Here is an 18,611-nt window from a genome sequence, read left to right as displayed (position 1 = left end):
GGTTAATATGAGATATTATCTAAGTTTTAGTCTTATTTTTCACTTTAATAAAAAAAGTGTTTTGTTTTGTTTTTTTACTGACACAAAATTTCATGTTAATTGAATGTGATATTTCATAGTGTCGGCATTGCTTACTGTTTCCACGGAGTTAAACACCATGGCATCTTCATCCTGTAATGTCTTTCTCAAGCCTGGGTGGAGTGCCCAGCACACTGTGCCCTGGTTTTCTGCAGTATAAGGACTGCTTTGCTTCTGTCCTAATGCATCTCAATAGCCAGAGACCTGCTTTTCTTCACCATTTTTTTGTTCATTTCTAATTCTTTTTAAAAATATAGACTATTTTAGATCAATTTCAGATTTACAAATGTTTGCACATTTTCAATAAGGAACTGCAATACAGTTTTAATTGCTAGGAAGTACACAGACATCTGTCAATCAAAATCCCACCATCAGTTATGCCAAGACAACATTTAATTATGTGTAAATATTAGGTAATTTTGAAATAATTTAATGGTAATATGTGCATCTGTGAACTAAAATATAAACATTAGAAATAGCATTTTAAAACACCAAGGAAAAATTTCAATAACAAAATCTACATCAATACAGAGTGTTGAAACCAGAATTTAACAAATATTATCAAATAACTATTTCAATATGGTTTGAAAGTATGATTTGCAAAACCAAGATGAGCCGGGTCCTTGAGTAATACAAACTTAAATTATTTTGTGTTGTAGATATATACTCTGACTTCCAATAAAAGCCCCTAGTATTCAAACAGAAATTAGATTTAATCCAGTTGCCTATAATTTATTTTGCTATAAAAGAACACCATATTACATGCCTTTGTTTGTAGAAGATATGCTATTATTTTCAAGATACCAGGGTTTTAATGTTTAATTAGCAACATCTATTTGAAAAAAAGACACTGCTTTGACTCACAAATTTCTTAATTGCTAACAGTGGCTTTCCTGAGTAGGAGTTTTGTATATAATTTATTTTTGCCGATGTAATTAGAAACCAAATTTTAAAGTAGCAAAGCCTCAGATATCTTCACTGTCAGCAGAAAAAAACCCTTTAGGTCCCAGCAGCTGAAGAACACTGGTGTTTGAAGATTTCTGGAGGAAATGAAGACTTAGTGAGGAAATTGATAGTACTGGTGAATGGTGCTTACAAGCTGAAAAGAAAGTTAGGTCGTCAGCAATAAACAAAATATGAGGTGTCATCTCCATTGCAAATTGCTGGGGATGAAAATTAATGTGGTAAGCTTCACAGTGAGGAGCCTAGGAGAAAGCGAAAGCCCACAGATCAAAGGTGCCTCCCAGGCATCAGAGGCAGCCATTAATGACAGGGCTTCTCCCCTGGGGAGCAAAGACACATTTCCTACAGTGGCCAAAGTTCACTTTGAAGCAGGCTGTTTGATCACTGGAAAAAGAAAAATCACTGTTTCATTTCATTTGATCGCTGGAAAAAAAAAAATCACTGTTTCATTTCAAAGGGATGAACTAGTCTAAAACTGTTCCTTTCCTCTTGACGATGTCAGCATCCACACACTACTGTGATAAAATGACATGAAAAAAAAATGCGTATTGTAACAACAACTCAAATAAGAAGTCAAGAGTAACATAAAAATTCCTACCGGTTTGGCTGAGTTGAGAGGCACTGCGACTTTTCCGTGAGAGACCAACAATAGCTACCATTTTGGCCCCAATGCTAGATCGCCGCTTCTTGCCACTGGTACCCAGGGCGCCCACTGCAGTGTCGGACTGGCTGCCGTCATTCTTCTCCAGTGAGCACATGTCTCCACTGATGCTGGTGCTTTTGGTCAAGTTCTTCCCCGACACGCCCATCTGTCTGTTTTGCATTTTGGATGTAAAGACACTGTCAGCCGGTGGATCATTATAAATGAAGATGAGAGTGGCAAGGGAAAAGACAGAAGAGGTATTTTAGATGAAGCATCAGGAATACAACAATCAAATTTTATCATTTTTTGGAATGCATTTTTAGGATTTAAAGTTTTTCAAGTAGTATAATCTCAAATATGTTTTATTCACTATCCAAACAACTATAATACATAAGGCAGCTATCCAAAAAGCAGACTTGTCAGGCATTGTGGCGCCCACTTTTAGTCCTAGCACCCTGGAGGTGGGATGCTTTAAGGTATTTAATAACGGTTAATTTTCTAAGAGGGCTATTTTTATTAGTTTTAAGCATTAAAAAAATGTTTCTCTTTACTTAATTTTGGAATTACTGTCTTAGTTCAAGTTTTCAAAAATAAAGACTTCCCACATATGTTTAGATAGAGTCAGAAAGCAAATAACGAACCACTGAAACATGGGAGTGGACTAGACTCTCTGCAAGGCTAATACCGCAGAGGGAATAAACTGAAGACGACGGGCCACTGGAGCTTCCCAGCTCCTGGGCAGTGGTAGGCGGCAGAGTGGGGCTGAAACTTCTGCGCATGCTCCCCAGCTGCTCTTTGTAAACCTGGGGCTGTGTGAAGAACTCAATTGGGAAACTTGGGTGTGTGTTATCATTTTGGTTTGGCATTGGAGTCATCATTTGTGCTTTACTTTGGCCCTGATAAGGAGTGGATGGGACTGTTCAGCACATGAATAACAGAAGAAAGAAAGAAAAACCTAATAGACAAAAATATCTCTAAGTATTTAAAAGGATAAAGGCCAGCGTGAAAATTTAAAACTACATTGAACTACTTAATCCCTCATATTAATTCCAATGAGAAAGGAGGCAGGGAGAAAAATCGGTGTTTCTATTTTTACAGTGCCTCACACTAACAATTTTAAATTTGTTCTCTTAATAAATAAGAGAAAATAGAGTGAAGTTCTGTGGGAGGCTGTTACACAGTTGAATCCCAGCTGTGCTGCGACCTCTGGGACACATTATAAAGAAGGATTCTTTCTACTCTGAGCTTTAGGTTTATCATTTACAAAACAATATTTATTTTACATAGTTTGTAAGAAAAAGCTGATAAAGGAAAATTATAATATTTGGGAATATGGAGAGGGTAAAGCCCTCCAAAATGTATTACCAACAGTAGTAATGAAATTTATATTTGTGAATGAAAAATATAGAAGAATTAAAATGTCTAAATGGTTTTATTACAGACCGTTCACAGTGCTGGAAAAGTACATAGCACTGATTCAGGACACCATGAGTTTGATCTTTGCCTTTCCTGCCTAACCATGTAACCTTGGCAGAACCGTTTTGATTTTCTGTAACTTAAGTTCCCTTATTTAAAGAGTGAGAAAACACAAGAAGGCTCCAGGCCAATGTCTGGTTTAGAGCAAGAACTATGGACATTCTGCTTTTCTTCTGAGAGTTGTTACCACCGCTGCCATCATTCAGTAAAGCTCTGTGAAGCCTTCTGAAGTAGAGTGTCTGGACCTATGAAACATCTTTCTCTACAGATAGCTTATGAACTCGGGGTAAATAAGCACAAAGGTTTAACATCTGAGTTTTGGAGCATGCTCCCAGGAGAAAAAGAAAAGCCTCAGAAAGGTGAAAGTTTTGTTAAGAGGAAGACTTTAAGATCAAGTCACATGTCTCAGAGCAACACCAGCAGCACTCCAGTTGCATAGGGGTGTGCAGTGGTATGCATACCTTACTAAAGAGCCACGTAATCTACTATGGAAAAAGCAAGTCAGACATACACAATATTTCCTATTACATCTTATGCTTTTTCTTCTTAATTTGCACAATTGGATACAAAGGCCATAATCAAAATAAGAAATAAAAATTATTATAATAATACAGAAATTATTAACACAGTTTGTAGATGACTAGATAAATACTGTGATGTTACTATGGTTATATAGATAGGTGTACTCACTTTAACATAACTTTGGACGTCTACGGTTGGGAGTGAATTGACAGTTTTATGAAATGAGTGTGCATTTCATCCCATACTAACCCCAGGGCTGAGAGGATGCGCAGTTCCACCTCACTCTCATCTGGAGGAGGGGGCTGAGGGGAGGGAGGATTCCTGTCCTTCCCGCACTAGGCATCACCTAAACTAAACCAACCAACCAAATGCTTTGTTTGGGAAGTCTTCAGAACTGTCATTGTGATTAGGAAAATAGTCTTGTCACACTAGAAATTACGCCAGGGGATAAGTTGTAAGGGTCTGAAATGTGACAAATTTCAACACTACTGGGTACACATCACCAAGAAGCTCACTTGTTTTCTAGTAGTTTGCTTATTGATGTGGTATTTCTATGTCTGTTTCTTTGCTTTTGAGACAGTGTCTTGGTAATATTTAACCAAGCTGACCGAAGGTGGGCGCTTGTCCTGCCTCTGCCTTCCAAGTGCTGGGATTATACATACGTATGCACTGTACCTTGCCCAGTGATATACTTCCGAAGAGAAATTTGGCTACATGCACTAAATATTTTCTAAAACCACACTATTTAGCTTATAAATTAAACTTTTAGGATTTAGGCTAAGGTAAAACTCAACAAGGAGTACAGCTTTAGCTGCAATTATATTTATTACAAAATTAATGACAATGTAAAAAATACCTAATGGGAACAAAGAAATACAAAGGGATAATCTATTAATGTCTAGCCCATCAATAACAAAAAATACTTTTGAAAGTGTGTATGTTAATAAATATTTATTAACATAAATATATGCTTGCAGGGAGATGGAGGCAGATATTTGTAGCTTCCTTTTGCTGGCATACATATTATATAGGGATTTACCCTACTGTAGAGGACACAAGCAAATTTAAGCCCTGGAAGGTGGTGTCAATTAGGGTTGTGTAGATTAGCTTGGTCTGGGGTAGGTCTATGGAGATTGTCCTGATTACAATAAGGAATCTGTCTAAAATGGTACATGGTCTGTGTCTGGGTTCTTGACTATGTAGAAAGGAGAGCATAAGCTGGGTGCAACACACATGGACCCAGTCTCTCTCCCTCTCTGCTTGTCTTGCCTAACTGCTGGGGTCCTTCCTCTTGATGTCTTCACTATGAGGATGACCTGGAGCTGTGAGCTCAGAGGGAACCTCTCCCCGAGCTGCTTTTGTCAGGATAGTTTGATTACAGCAATGGCAAATGAACTCGGGAGCAGTGAAACCAGTCAATTAGGAAAGTCTGGGAGCATGCGCGGATGATCCAATTAGGTACACAATACAATAATGAGACACAATAATGAGAGTCTAAAGATAAACAGAATTATATGGCAAAATATTCATGCACATGAAAATATAGAAAACATCTATAAATGAATATAGATACCATTGTATTAAAAGTAGCTTTAACCTTTTTCAAGCAGTATTTTTTTAATGTTCATTTTTTCTATTCTGTTTTTTTTTCAGAATAAACAAAAAGAATCAGCAGTAACAACACTAGAATAGAATAGAATAGAATAGAACAGAACAGAACAGAATAGAATAAGTTAGGAGAGGCATAAGGAAAGAGCAAGCAGGGACCAACAGTAAATTTTCTTTACCTAAGTGCAAAGGCAGTGAACCTCTGCTCATTCCCTGAGTTAACGACCATGGCTTTCCAGCCATTCCTGTGCTGTTATTAAACTGAAATGATTAATTTCAGGGTCCTCAGTTCCAGACAAAGTTTCCATATTTTTAAATATGGCTTTTGTTTTTCCTAAGTTTTGGTTTTAGAAAATGCCAACTTTACATATTTTGTGGTTTTAAGGTATGGAATATAAAATTGTCAATAGAAATGATCAGTTTTACAATGAAATTATAATTGTTAAGGTGCATTATGAAACAAAATTAAAAATCTAGTATTATTGGAGGAAAGTAATATGTCTTCCCCACAAAGTATCTGTAAATATTGTCCAAAAAATCCATACATATAAAGATTTGTGAGTATATTAAATCAAATATATCAATTGATAAGTTTAAAGAATACAGCTAAGTGGCTTAGTCTCAGAATTACCATTTAACACCACTGCAAATAAGAAGTCTTCACATGAGAACAAATGTTTTATCATGTGTACCTCCGAGAAGTGAGGAGAAATGTAAAGACTTAGTGAGTAGTGTATTTTATGGAAGGCCCAGCAGCAGAAACTGCGGAGTGTAGAAAGGGCAGCTGAGCAAAGACACACAGTGAACAAAATGCAAGTGGGTCTAGCTAACCTCCTGGGCATTATCAGCTGGCAAGGCACAGCTTGATAATAGGTTTATATGTATAGGTATATGTGTGTGTTTGTGTTTGTGTGTGTGTATAAAAATAAAACAAGAGGAAAGAATTCTTGATTTCAACTCTCAGCATATCCAGAAACCCTGATAAAATCAAGCATGGAAGAAACTCTCTCTGAAGTATAGAGAAAAATTCTTACAGTAATTCTTAGATTTTAGTTATGATAAAAGCTTAAAGTTTAAGGTTTAATATTATTGGACTGATCATCTCCTTAAAATCTATTTTGTAGTGGGTGTATGGCTGGCTTTGTGCTCTGCATGGGAGCTGTAGCAGAGAATGCCCTTGTTTTCATGATCCTTCCATTTATGATTCCATGGGGCAAGATATAAATGAATGATCATATCAACCAGTGGTATGAGATGAGGAAAAATACACATAATATAGGCAATGATGATCTAGAAAGTTTAGGTGAAAATTTAGGAAGATTTCTCTGAAGAGGAGATAATTAAGCTGAACCCTGAATAATGACACTATGAGAACACAGACTACACAGGTTGTTCTACCAGAAGACTTGGGGATCTAGTGCTAGTATTTGATCTCTGAGATCATAAATACCCTCTTTAAAGAGACCTTTCTTTTTAAAGGCTAAATCAGTAAAGAATTAGGAATACCCTACAGTTGAACACTTACAATTATTTAAAATTAGTCTATATGTTAATCTCATATTTTTGAATTTATAAAAATTCAAAATAGAATTTATATTATGAAAATATAATTTAATTCCTTAAACTATTAGAAAAATACATCCTCTCTACCATGATTGTAAACAGTTATTTAACAAAAATAACATGAACTTGTGATTCATATTAGTTCCTCATGGCTCACTTCCTTTCTTCTTCTTCCTTTCCTTACTATTTTTGGCACTGAGGTCATCCTGGCTTGACTACTTACATGACCCTATGCCATGAAATGAGGTAATTCACTGGTCTCAGACTCCTGAGTTGCTAGACCACTGTTCCTGGGAGTGGTCATGTTTGCCAACTATTTACTTTGGCCATTCTTAGATGACAACTTCCAATATCATCTATTATATTGGATATATTTTCCCAGATGCCATCTGTGTTCTTTCACTAGGTAGGTAGGTAGGTAGGCAGGCAGGCAGGCAGGCAGGCAGGCAGGCAGGCAGGCAGGCAGGCAGGTAGATAGGTAGGTAGGTAGGCAGGCAGGTAGGTAGGTAGATAGGTAGGTCTATAGACAGATCAGCTCCAAAGGACAAATCCTGGGCCAAGAAGGTGGCTCGGTTAGGTAAGTGCCTAAGGACCTGAGAACACACATATGAGCTGGACATTGGTAGTGTGAATCTGGGGTTGGTGACTGGTGGAGACAGGTGGATCCCTGAGCTCATTGGGAAGCTTTCCTAGATGAACTGATGAGAAAGAAACACTGTCTCAAAAAAGAAAAAAGAAAAAAAGAAAGAGGAGGAAAGCAGTAGAGAGAAGCACTTGATTTTGGCCTTTGGTCCACACACATATATGCACAGAAGCATGTACCTACACACAAAACACAAGCATACCACACTCTCACAACACTACATTTAATATTTTCATATTTGAATAAGAAGTGTCATTGTTCTCATTCATTGTTAACTTAAGGACAAAGTTTATGAGTTAGAATTTTAAAATGTTTTTATTATGACATATCTTATAAGCACTGTATTTTTGTATTAGCTAATACTTTATTATCCTTAGAGACATGACTTAATTTTCTCTGTTCTTCCTTGAATAATTGGCCATCACACATTTCTTATGCAGCTAGTTTCGACTGTGGCTAACATCTTGGCGAGAATTAACTGATTCCTTTAGCGAATACCTCCATGCACCTACTTGAGGTCAGGTCCCAAGGGAATGAGTGGGGGCTGAACTGGTGTCTGTGCTCCATGGTCCTGCACAAGAGGGCTGAAACTGAAGGGAACAAACAATGTTTTGTTTTGTTTTCCACTCAAACAGAGTTTCCTCTAGTCAGCCCATTCGAAGCAAATGTTTATTTCTAACAATCTATGCAGAAGAACGTCTTTCTCTAATGTGTATAGACTCCATTTGGGCCTCTGGTAGTTGTGGCTCTGCAGTGAGGAAAAAAAAGACCAATGAGTCATTATATAGAGCATGTATTAAGTGACTGAAACACTTAGAGGTTCACTCTAAGTTTCCTCCAAGAAACACCCAGAGAGAAGACACACAAGACTCAGCACTAAAAGATTTTACTGCTGGGAGACTTGAAAATAAGAGATCAACAAAGCTTTTAATGAACATATGTGTTGAATCATGGATAAGAATGATGATACACAGGGAAGAGAATATTATAAATAATGACAAAAGCGAGAGAACATGGCACAGTTTAAAGATGAATTACACAGTGCCATAGGAAAGTCCTTATCTTATAAATGCGTTATGTCTCTAGAGGACAAAGATTTTGTCTAGAGGACAAGGAGTGGGAGTTAGGAAATAATCAACATAGAAACTGACATCATCTCCTGACCGAGAGGTCCTGGAGGGAGCTGGACTCTCAGGTCAAATGCTTAGGGTACTTGTCCAGGCTAAAAAGATGAGTCAATAAATATTTGAACAGGAAAGCGCACACGAAGACAGGAGTATGACTGAAGCAGGCCAGCTAACAGTCTAAGCAGGGAATATGCAAAAGGCCCAGCAGACTACTCAATGAACACAGAAGGGGAGGAAGAAGAGACCTGACTAAAGGGAAGAGAAATAGGTTCTCAGAGACTTGAAAATTGCAATAGTGATAAACTCCACAGAAGGCAAAAGAAGAATATCGTTCATGAAAGTAGTCAAAAGTTGCAAAAATGTCAGTTGGAATAACTTTTTTTAAAGGCATACTGAGCTGGTAGCTTTGAAAGTACACTGACTTTGAAAGGGGCGGGGGGCGGGGGGGTACGTATTCAACTAGAGATATTTCAATTTCCAAGGAGCTAAGCAAGGATTTTGAAATAAAGAAAGGGGAAGCTATGATGGTAGAGAAGTCTAGAAGACTAAATGCTACAGAGAATGAGCTAGTCAGTTCCCCATGATATCAAAAAGAGAGAACAGTTACTAAAATAAGGATTCCTGCTACTTTGTTAACTTTTAGACAAAGTTGAAGAACTTTAAGCAAATGAAAAATAAAGTTAAAAACTGTTATCAAAAGTTACAGTCCCACCTTGGGGATACATCATGACTGCAGACACCAAACCCAATACTGTTGCCGTGGTCAAGAGGCGCTTGCGGAGAGGAACCAATTGAGGCAGTTCCTGGGGAAGTCCGGCCAGCAACTGACCAATCCAGAGGCGGATGCTTGGAGCCAACCATCAGGGTGAACACAGGCAACCTGGTGGGCGAGCTGGCAGAAGGACTAGAGAAGCAGAGGGGGATTGAAACCCCATTGGAAGAACAACAGACTGGCCTGACTACCCAGTTCTCCCAGAGACTAGACCACAAACCAAGAAGTGTACCTGGAGGGATCTATGGCTCCAGATATATATGTAGCAGAGGATGGCCTTGCCTGACAGCAATGAGAGGGGAGGCCTTTGGTCCCGGGGAGGTTTGATGCCCCAGAGTAGGGGGATGCTGGAATGGTGGGGTGGGAGAGTGTGGGTGGGTGGGAGAGCACTCTCATACTGGCAAAAGGAAGGGGGGAGGGCAGATATGGTATGGGGGGGGGCGAGGGGTAACCAGGAAGTGGGATATCATTTGAGATGTAAACGAATGGAATGATCAATAATAATAAAAGAAAAAAAGGAACCAAAAAAGTTACAAGATGGAAAGACAAGAGAGAATTCAAGCAGAAGCAAGTTTAGGAACTAAGATAACACTTGTACTTTCAATGATTTTAATTCTGGATCAGTGTGAAAATGTGAAAAATAAGTTTCTAAGACTTTCTATATAGATTTTCTCTTTGTTATTGAGTAACTCGTCGAAAAAGAAAAACATTTTAAAAAGATGTATTTATTTCTTTTATGTGTATAGTTGTTTTGACTACATGTATGGCAGTGTACCACATGCAGATGTGGTGAAAGTCAGAAGATGGGGCAGAACACCCTGGAACTGGAGTTAGCTGTCATGTAGTTACAGCACGGAACTCAGGTCATCTGCAAGAGCAACTTTTAACCTCCGAGCCCTTTTTCAGCCTCAGGAAAACACTTTTCTGCACATGATGATATGCTGATACTTCTTTGTTTACTTCCCTTGGGCCACACATTATTAGCCATCTTAAAAAGGATTTGCTTTCACAGGGACCCCAGTGGAGGAGTTGTTAGGGGAAGGACTGAAGGAGCTGAGGGTTTGCAACCCCATAGGAAGAACAACAGTATCAACCAACAGAATCCCCAGAGCTCCCAGGGACTAAACCACCAACCAAAGAGGACTCCTGCAGGGACCCATGGCTCCAGCTACAAATGTAGCAGAGGATGGCCTTATCTGGCATCAATCAGAGGGGAAGCCCTTGGTCCTGTGAAGGCTTGATGACCCAGAATACAGGAACCCTAGGGCTGTGAGGGGGGAGTAGGTGGGTGGGTGGGTGAGCCCCCTCACAGAAGCAAGGGGGACGGGGGATGGGATAGGAGGTTTACAGAGGGGAAACTGTGAAGAGGGATAACATTTGAAATGTAAATAAATAAAATAACCAGTTTTTTTAAAAAAAGGATTTGCTCTCAATTTAACTCAGTTCTTTATCTGTATTTAGTTCTGAAGAAAACATAGTTCATTTATTTTAAAAGATATTAATATATTTTTATACTAGGTTTGATCCTTATTATTCATTATGTCTCAGGCCAATAAAACTAACTATAGGCATATATATATATATATATATATATATATATATATATATATATATATATATATATATATCCTTCTATAACAAAATATTAGAGATATATTCATTTACTTATAACTTCGAGTATCAATTTAAAATTTACTATTTTTACAATTAAAGGACCACTAATTGTTAACATTTTGTAAAAAGAAACTGTGTTGTATTTTATTAAATAGGGACACTAAAGTAAAAATCACACTAAGAAAATTTCCAATTACTTTAATTTATATGAATATTTTGCCTGAATTTATGCATGTGTACCATGTGTGCCTACTGCCTGCAGAGGTCAGAAGAAGGCATTGGATCCTATGGAAGTGGAGTTATGAGTGGTTGTGAGTTGCCAAAAGGGTTCAGGGAGACAGGTTCAGGCCTTTGGCAGGAGCAGCAAGCATTAGTAACTGCTGAGCCAACTCTTCAGTACCAAAAGGAAATTAACAACAACAACAACAACAACAAATCACATCTTGCCTCTAAAAGTCATCTAGTCACAAAGAGGAACTTCGGTTCATGAGAGCAGCTGACAGGGCTCTGACACAGATAGCACCAGTAGAAAAGGACACTTGTTGTTCTGACTCCCCAGGCATGTCTAAGGACACATGTCTCTTCAGATTCAAATACAACCAGTCCCCTACATACCACACACACTAAAATAAATTAAAAAATAAAAGCAATTCTGAAAACTAATCTTAACATGAAATCATTCTTTGGATATAAATTTATTTACATTAAACTACATACTGTTGTTTTTATACAGTAGAAAATGTTTAAATAAGCACATGTTGAGAAGATAAGTAATATCTCAGGCTATTATATAAAATCAGTTAGAGTCATACTTTGAAAAACAATATGTACCATAATTAACCTTTAAACCTTTATTATAAATGAAATTAAAATAAAAACAAGTCATTAATTTTTTTCAGAAAATAAGAACATGCTTTAAAGTTACATACTTTGGCTGAAGTCTGGTCACTATCTCTAAGTCTCATATCTATCTTCCAAACTAACATGGAGAAGTCTGCCAGATCTCCTGAAGCCCAAAGAGGGAAACTGAGCACAACTCCCTTAAGCTTACTCTACATTTTTCTTAAGAACAAATATTTACTGCTCATAGCTATTAGTTTATCCTTGCAGAGCGGCTTTAGTTTGTCCATTGCCTTTAACGTGTCTGAGCATTTACTAAACACGTCAGGGAAAATGATTTGTAGGGTAGAGGCACCATGTAATTCCTCCTGCTCCCTCAGATGCCTGGGTTGAGTAGCTCCATACCACATCTGCCACATCAGCTTCAGTGAACTTCGCTGCACTGATTCAGAAAACTTTCATCAGAAAAGGATGGATTGCTGTCTATCCTCTTTGGTGAATGCAAGACTCGAGAAGATGGCCTATGGGATTCAGAAACGCTGCCATAGTGGCCTAGACGGTACTTTCTAAGGCAGCACAGTTCTCAGCTCATTTGTGTGCTTAGAAAGAAAAGAGGGCTCAAGGTCTCAGCCCCTGCCTCACATTGAGCTGTTCTCTTTACTGTACATACAGGGTTTTTTTTTTGTCATTCTTTTTCTTACACATTACATAAGCCACTGAAATAATGGAGTCTTTTTTGCTAAGATAATAATTGTAAATATTGTTGTTTTTCTGAATCTCAGAAAATCGGGAACTTTTGACTGGTAAGCACAAATGGTTTTGCAAGAGTGATCCTGATGAAAATTGGCTTGGAATATTGCACATCCTTTAAACTGATTTTATATCTCATGTGGAAAGCACCACTGCATAGGTAGCTTAGATATCCTCAGACTCTAATCTTTAGATTCAAATAGATACTGAAGAAGTAAAAGAAAGAGCAAAGTAGCTGTATGTAAATGTATTTCTTGTCAAGGGAGAGATGGGGGAATTATCTAAAAACATTGTATTCATGCATGAAATAATCAAAATAAATGAAAGAAATAAAAAGCTAGCATTTATTTATGCTACCAAAGTGCTTTATTTACATCTTTAGGGTCTAACAAAATACCTTCATCTTAGCACTATGTCCAGACAATAGCTTCTAACACTGTCAACCATGTATTGAATGTTTGCCCCTTGTTAAACATTGTTCTCCTGCATTATTTGACCAACATACAAACTAGAACTCTGATTACTGGATAACAATTAGAGCCAACAACTAAAAACCAACTTTTAGAACAATCCTTGGAAGCAACTAGAAACTCCTGAGAGTAAGCAGGAAGATGACCGTTTCTCAAGGTTAGCCTCAGCTAAGAGAAAGACCTTGTTACCTGAGCTACAGTGTGAGATCTGGTTTTCAAGCAAGCAAACAAACAAACAAACACACACACAAACACAGAAACAAAATAATCCTGTGAAGCAATAAAATGTGTTGAGAAAGTTTCCTGGTTGAGACACCAATCCTGAAGTAGAGCCATCACACTCAGTCAGTGACCCCCTAAACCCATGTCCACGTGTCAGTTTCTGACCTTTCCAAATACTGTTTCTTCATTTATGAAAATAGGGATAATTGACTGCCTAAAAGAATGTGAAATGAAAACTTGAGAATAAGTGAGATACTTAGCACACTGTTTAGCCAGAGGCAAGCACTTAGAACATACACAATGACATTTGTAAAGATTTACTCTCTGATGACATTTTATAAAGTGCCTTAATTTTGTCTTTGGGTTCAAATAGCAGCAATAACAATATTTTTGCTAAACATTGTTGTAAGCTCTTGTTATATAATAATTTAACATTTTTCAATAATCTAAAGTTTGAATTATTTTTTCAACACCTAAATATAGAACAAAGAGTCATAAGAGTTGGGAGGGGGGCTGGCGAGATGGCTCAGCGGGGAAGAAGAGCACTGACTGCTCTACCAAAGGTCCTGAGTTCGAATCCCAGCAACCACATGGTGGCTCACAACTATCCGTAATGAGACCTGACACCCTCTTCTGGTGTGTCTGAAGATAACTACAGTGTACTTATGTATAAATAAAATCTTTAAAAAAAGAGTTGGGAGGGGGACAACAAAATGGCTCAGTAGGAAACATGCATACACACACACACACACAGAGAGAGAGAGAGAGAGAGAGAGAGAGAGAGAGAGAGAGAGAGAGAGAGAGAGAGAGAAAGAGAAAGAGTTAATTTATTAATAAGTGTAAATATTTTGAGAAATTCCAAACTTCAGGCATATGTTACGATCAGGCTTCTAAGAAACAAACAACATAGTCAGTCTGTGTGCCTGTCTTGCAGTGAGTTTTACTTTTTAAAAGTATTGTACATTCAGTGACATTTTCAAGTGTCTAGACATAAACTTAATGGAGAGAAGATGTGTTTCCCACTCTCCCTGCAACAGTAACTCAGAGGGGGCACAGGCTATGGTCCTTCCGGTGGCTGCTGAGAACAACTGCAGATGCACTGTGTGAGATTCAGCCTGCCCAGGCTGCTCAGTCTCCCTGAGAGTGAGGCTGCTGTTCTCACCTCCCTGTCTCCACTCTGCTCTCCAGTTGCTTACCACTCATCCTTTGACCTAACTCCTTGGCACTCACTTCTTGTTTTCCTGTTTAATAATAACACATGTGCATGGATAGTAAGCTAAAATGTTCATTACCTTTAGTGGATAAACAGACAAACAACAGAGTGCTGATTGCTGTCCTTGGTTGCCAGCTCCTTTGATTACAGGTAGGACAGATTTGCTCCTCTTAGGCAAAGCTCTGAGGAGTAACTACAGAAACTTGCAGTTCCCCAAGGCAGGTTGGCAGGAAGCCACACACTAAATTTTACCCTTAAAATACAAATATTGTCCAACTGGAAGAACACAGGAGGTACACAGTGCATTTCCAGATGCATTCTCAAATTCTATTACTCACTAGAGAGACTGGCTTCTAAAGAATACAGTACATAGTTGTAGCCCCAGGCATCCTAGGATGGATACCCCTGGAAGAAGAGCTAGACATTTGCATCTTAAATTATCTCATCTGATATCATTACAAGTGGCGTAAATATCCCACTTAAGGAATTCTATATCAGTTAATGGAAACTGACCTTGTTAAAATGTCTTACTTGGCTATTTTGCCTTTGTATAGTCTAGACAAGATTTTATGGCTAATTTTTTGTCTACCAAACATACATAAAATATTAACTAAACTTTAACAAACAAGCAATCATAACAAACAAACAAAACAAAACCAAAAGAACAAAAACCAAAGCTAGTGTCTACAGTTTCCTCAGGTCTTCTTAGCTTCTCTGTGTATATACTAAAGAATGAGCCTGGAGGAAGTATTTTTTTTTTCTCATGTGTGGATAAAACTACATATCTAAAGTTACTTTTCACACTTGCTATTTCAAAATTTTAAGAAGAACATAATACTATATTAGTCTAGCAGGTACTATGGTTATACAGTTTGACTTTGATTATTAATTTCACATAAGAAAATCAAGTGGGATTTTGTAATTTGTAAATAATACCTTGAGACAATATTTCAATTTTCAACTCTTAAGCATATCAGCCCACAGTTGTCATTGGGGTTAAGTCTTTTTAAAATAAATCTAAAAATTATTAGATATTATACACTGCCTTAGTTAGAGTTTCCATTGCTGAAAATAGACACCATGACCAATGCAACTCCTATAAAAGACATCATTTAATTATGGCTGTCTTATAGGTTTAGAGGTTCAGTCCATTATCATCATGGCAGGAAGCATGGCAGTGTCCAGGCAGTCATGGTGCTGGAGATGAGATGGAACTTAGAATTCTATATCTTGATCAGAAAAAAAAGCATTCACAAGACTGGATCTCACAAACCTTCAAAGCCCACCCTTATAGTGATGCACCTCTTCCAACAAGGCCACCCCTCCTAATAGTGCCATTTCCCATGAGCCAAGCATATTCAAACCATCACATTCCACTCCCTGGCCTCCGTTGGCTTGTTCAAACACATGAGTCTAAGGGGGCCATAACTAGTCACAGCATAGTCCAATTTCAGAAATCCCTATGGTCTACCACAGTCTTAATATTTAAAAGTCCAAAGTTCATGCAATCTCTTAATTGTAATTTTCTATAAAAGCAAAAGCAGATCATATATGATCAATATCAAAAGATATATGCTCTCATTCTAAAACGTCACAGTGAGGAAATACTGGACCAAAGCAAGCTAAAATCCGCCTGGCAAACTCAAAACTCTGCATCTCCATGTCTGATGTCCAACTCTTTTCAGCATTGTTGACTGCAACACAATTTTTTCTCTTGGGATGGTTCCATTCCCTATTACCAGGTTTTCTTGTCAGTTATCCCATTGTTCTGGCATTTTGAACATCTTGGCATCTCCAAGGCAACTTCAACTTTACAGCCTCTTATTCCAATGTCTGGGATCCATTCATGGTCTTCTGGGATTCTCCAAATGGCTTGTGTCACATCTCCAATTCTACCCTCTGTAGCATTCTAGGGCCTGGTTGACTCCATTCCACAGCTGTTGCTGCTCTTGGTGATCATTGCATGGTACTAGCATCTGGAACACTCTAGGGTTTTCCACTTAATCTAGGGTTCACCAGTAGCCTTCCACAGTTCCCTTCATGATGCCAAGCTTCAACGTCTTTGCATGACCCCTTCAGTTCTGGGCTGTCAACTGCAACTGAAGCTGCACCTTCAGGCAATGGCTTTCTCTGACCTCTCATCGTGTCAAGCCTCAGTTGTCCCCTTTATGCCATCAAAAGTAGTACTAACTGGGTGACTCTTACATATTACCAAGTCTAGCTGCAGCACAAGGTATAACCGTGGCTATCTCTGGAACACAGTTTCTCTGTGTTCTCCAAAAACATGTCCCAGAAGATTTCAACTCAGTCATATTGTTCTCTTCTTAATCACTGCTGATTTCTTAGCTCCAGCTAACTGGCATCAATTGTTCCAATAGTTCCTTAAAGCCACATGGCCAAAGCTGCCAAGTTCTGCTGCTTGCTGGAGCTGGAATATGGTGCCCCTTGTTCTATTAAATTATCATCACCTCTTTCTGTTTTCCAACTCCTTCACTGCCTAAGCTTGGCTGTCCTGGAACTTGCTCTGTAGATTGACCTTAAACTCAGAAATCTGCATGGCTCTGTTTCCTTAGTGCTGGGATTAAAGGTATGTACCACCACTCCTGGACGTAAGCTTTTCTTCACCTAGAACTTGCTCCAGGGACTGGTCTTGAACTCACAGACTACATGCCTTTGTTTCCTGGGATTAAAGGTATGCACCATCATGCCAGGGCCACTATTCCTCAAGATCTGAATCAAAAGTCTGTTGTTGTAAGCCTTAAGATCTGGATCACAAGTGAGCCCTCAATTTCTGCATTATAGTTCATTCCAGAATAAAGTTCCAAATAAAAACAAACCAGGTAATAACATAACATGACATAACTATTCCTTGTTCAACTGCAAACACAAACATCACCACTGTCTTCATCTGTTTATCTCCTTGAGCACAAGATTCAGCTCTATTTTACTTCCTAGTGCCCCTTTATTACTTGAACCAAAATTAAAATTATAATTTTAAGTGATTAAAAAAAAGTTAAACCAAACGTGTCCTGTAGGCATATGTACTTTGTCACCCACAGTAGCAATCATGCTACAGAAAAAATATAAAATGTAGAAAGCAGAGAAAACAATTTCCAGATTTTTTCAAAACAAAGGAGCTCATTCCTATGTTCTTACTTTGCTTAACAAGATTGTTTCCAGTAAAATGAAATTAGATAAGCTAAGAACTTTAGTTATCACAAGAATGATTTTTGCTAGAGATAAGCCCAAGTCTTCAGCAACCAGGTTTGTTCATCTTAATTACTCCAGTCACAACACTGATGATTTCTATAAATTTAATGGTGATATTTTTCTTTTCTATGGTCAAATTTATACATTTTATGTATGATACTTAAGTCACATTACAGTAGAAAAGCTGACAATTTTAGATAAAAGAAAAATCAATAAACAGCTTAAATAATTTGTGGCCCTGTATAAAATTTGATACTCTTCTTTATAAAAATATATAATTTAAAATCATCAGTCTAGGGTTATAATATAAAATATTTATGAAAATTATGAAGAATTACAATAATAAAAGGAAAATATGATTATGATAATAAGTACACATATCTGTGCAATATAAACAATCGTTTATTTTACTTGCCAGTGGGTTAAAACATAACATTGCTCAATCTTAGGACAGAAATTTTAGACAAAATTCTTCCATTTAAATTTTTTTTCACATTTTTAAAATTGTGAAATATGCTATAAATATAAATGAATGCACAAAATATACATTCAAAGCATAACTTAAAAATGAATTCACTCATGATCACTCTGAAAGCTAAGAAAGTTGCCCTTTAAAGATCATAGGTAAATAGGAATGGCTTAGGCATAAAAAGCCTATAATAATTATAAATATCACAGTCAGTCTCGTAAGATAGAGAGTAACCATTCAGGACTGGATGGTGAGCTCTTCACAGCACTGCATAGGGGAGGAGACCAGACAGTCTGCTCTCAACAATACTACATAAGGTTCCTGCTTTTCACAGCCAGAGTACTTGTTTTAAGAATTTTTTCCTAATGCTTTTTTATGAGCCAAATATTGTAGAAATCCTATTTTATTTCAGAGTAGTAAGTAACTTC

At 37.7% G+C, this 18,611-nt stretch overlaps 1 protein-coding gene across 52 annotated transcripts in view; it reads right to left on the bottom strand.

The window, feature by feature from the left end:
- The window catches only part of Rims2 (regulating synaptic membrane exocytosis 2), a 486,087-nt gene that overhangs the window by 66,223 nt on the left and 401,253 nt on the right, over positions 1-18,611 (bottom strand). For 21 of the 52 annotated variants that reach the window (XM_017316372.2, XM_017316375.2, XM_017316373.2 and 18 more), the window contains 2 exons: positions 8,009-8,086; positions 1,640-1,881 (listed from right to left, as the gene is read on the bottom strand). The exons of 19 other annotated variants lie outside the window; for them this stretch is intronic. In XM_017316372.2, coding sequence (XP_017171861.1) covers positions 1,640-1,881; positions 8,009-8,086 — 320 coding nt within the window. The remainder of the gene's footprint in view (positions 1-1,639; positions 1,882-8,008; positions 8,087-18,611) is intronic. 12 more of the 52 variants (NM_053271.2, NM_001256382.1, NM_001256383.1 and 9 more) reach the window with 1 other exon arrangement.

Source organism: Mus musculus, chromosome 15, assembly GCF_000001635.26.
Source record: "Mus musculus strain C57BL/6J chromosome 15, GRCm38.p6 C57BL/6J".
Classification (NCBI taxonomy): domain Eukaryota; kingdom Metazoa; phylum Chordata; class Mammalia; order Rodentia; family Muridae; genus Mus; species Mus musculus.
The sequence above is the reverse complement of the archived record's forward strand: the minus strand, read 5'-3'. Positions and strand labels throughout refer to the sequence as shown.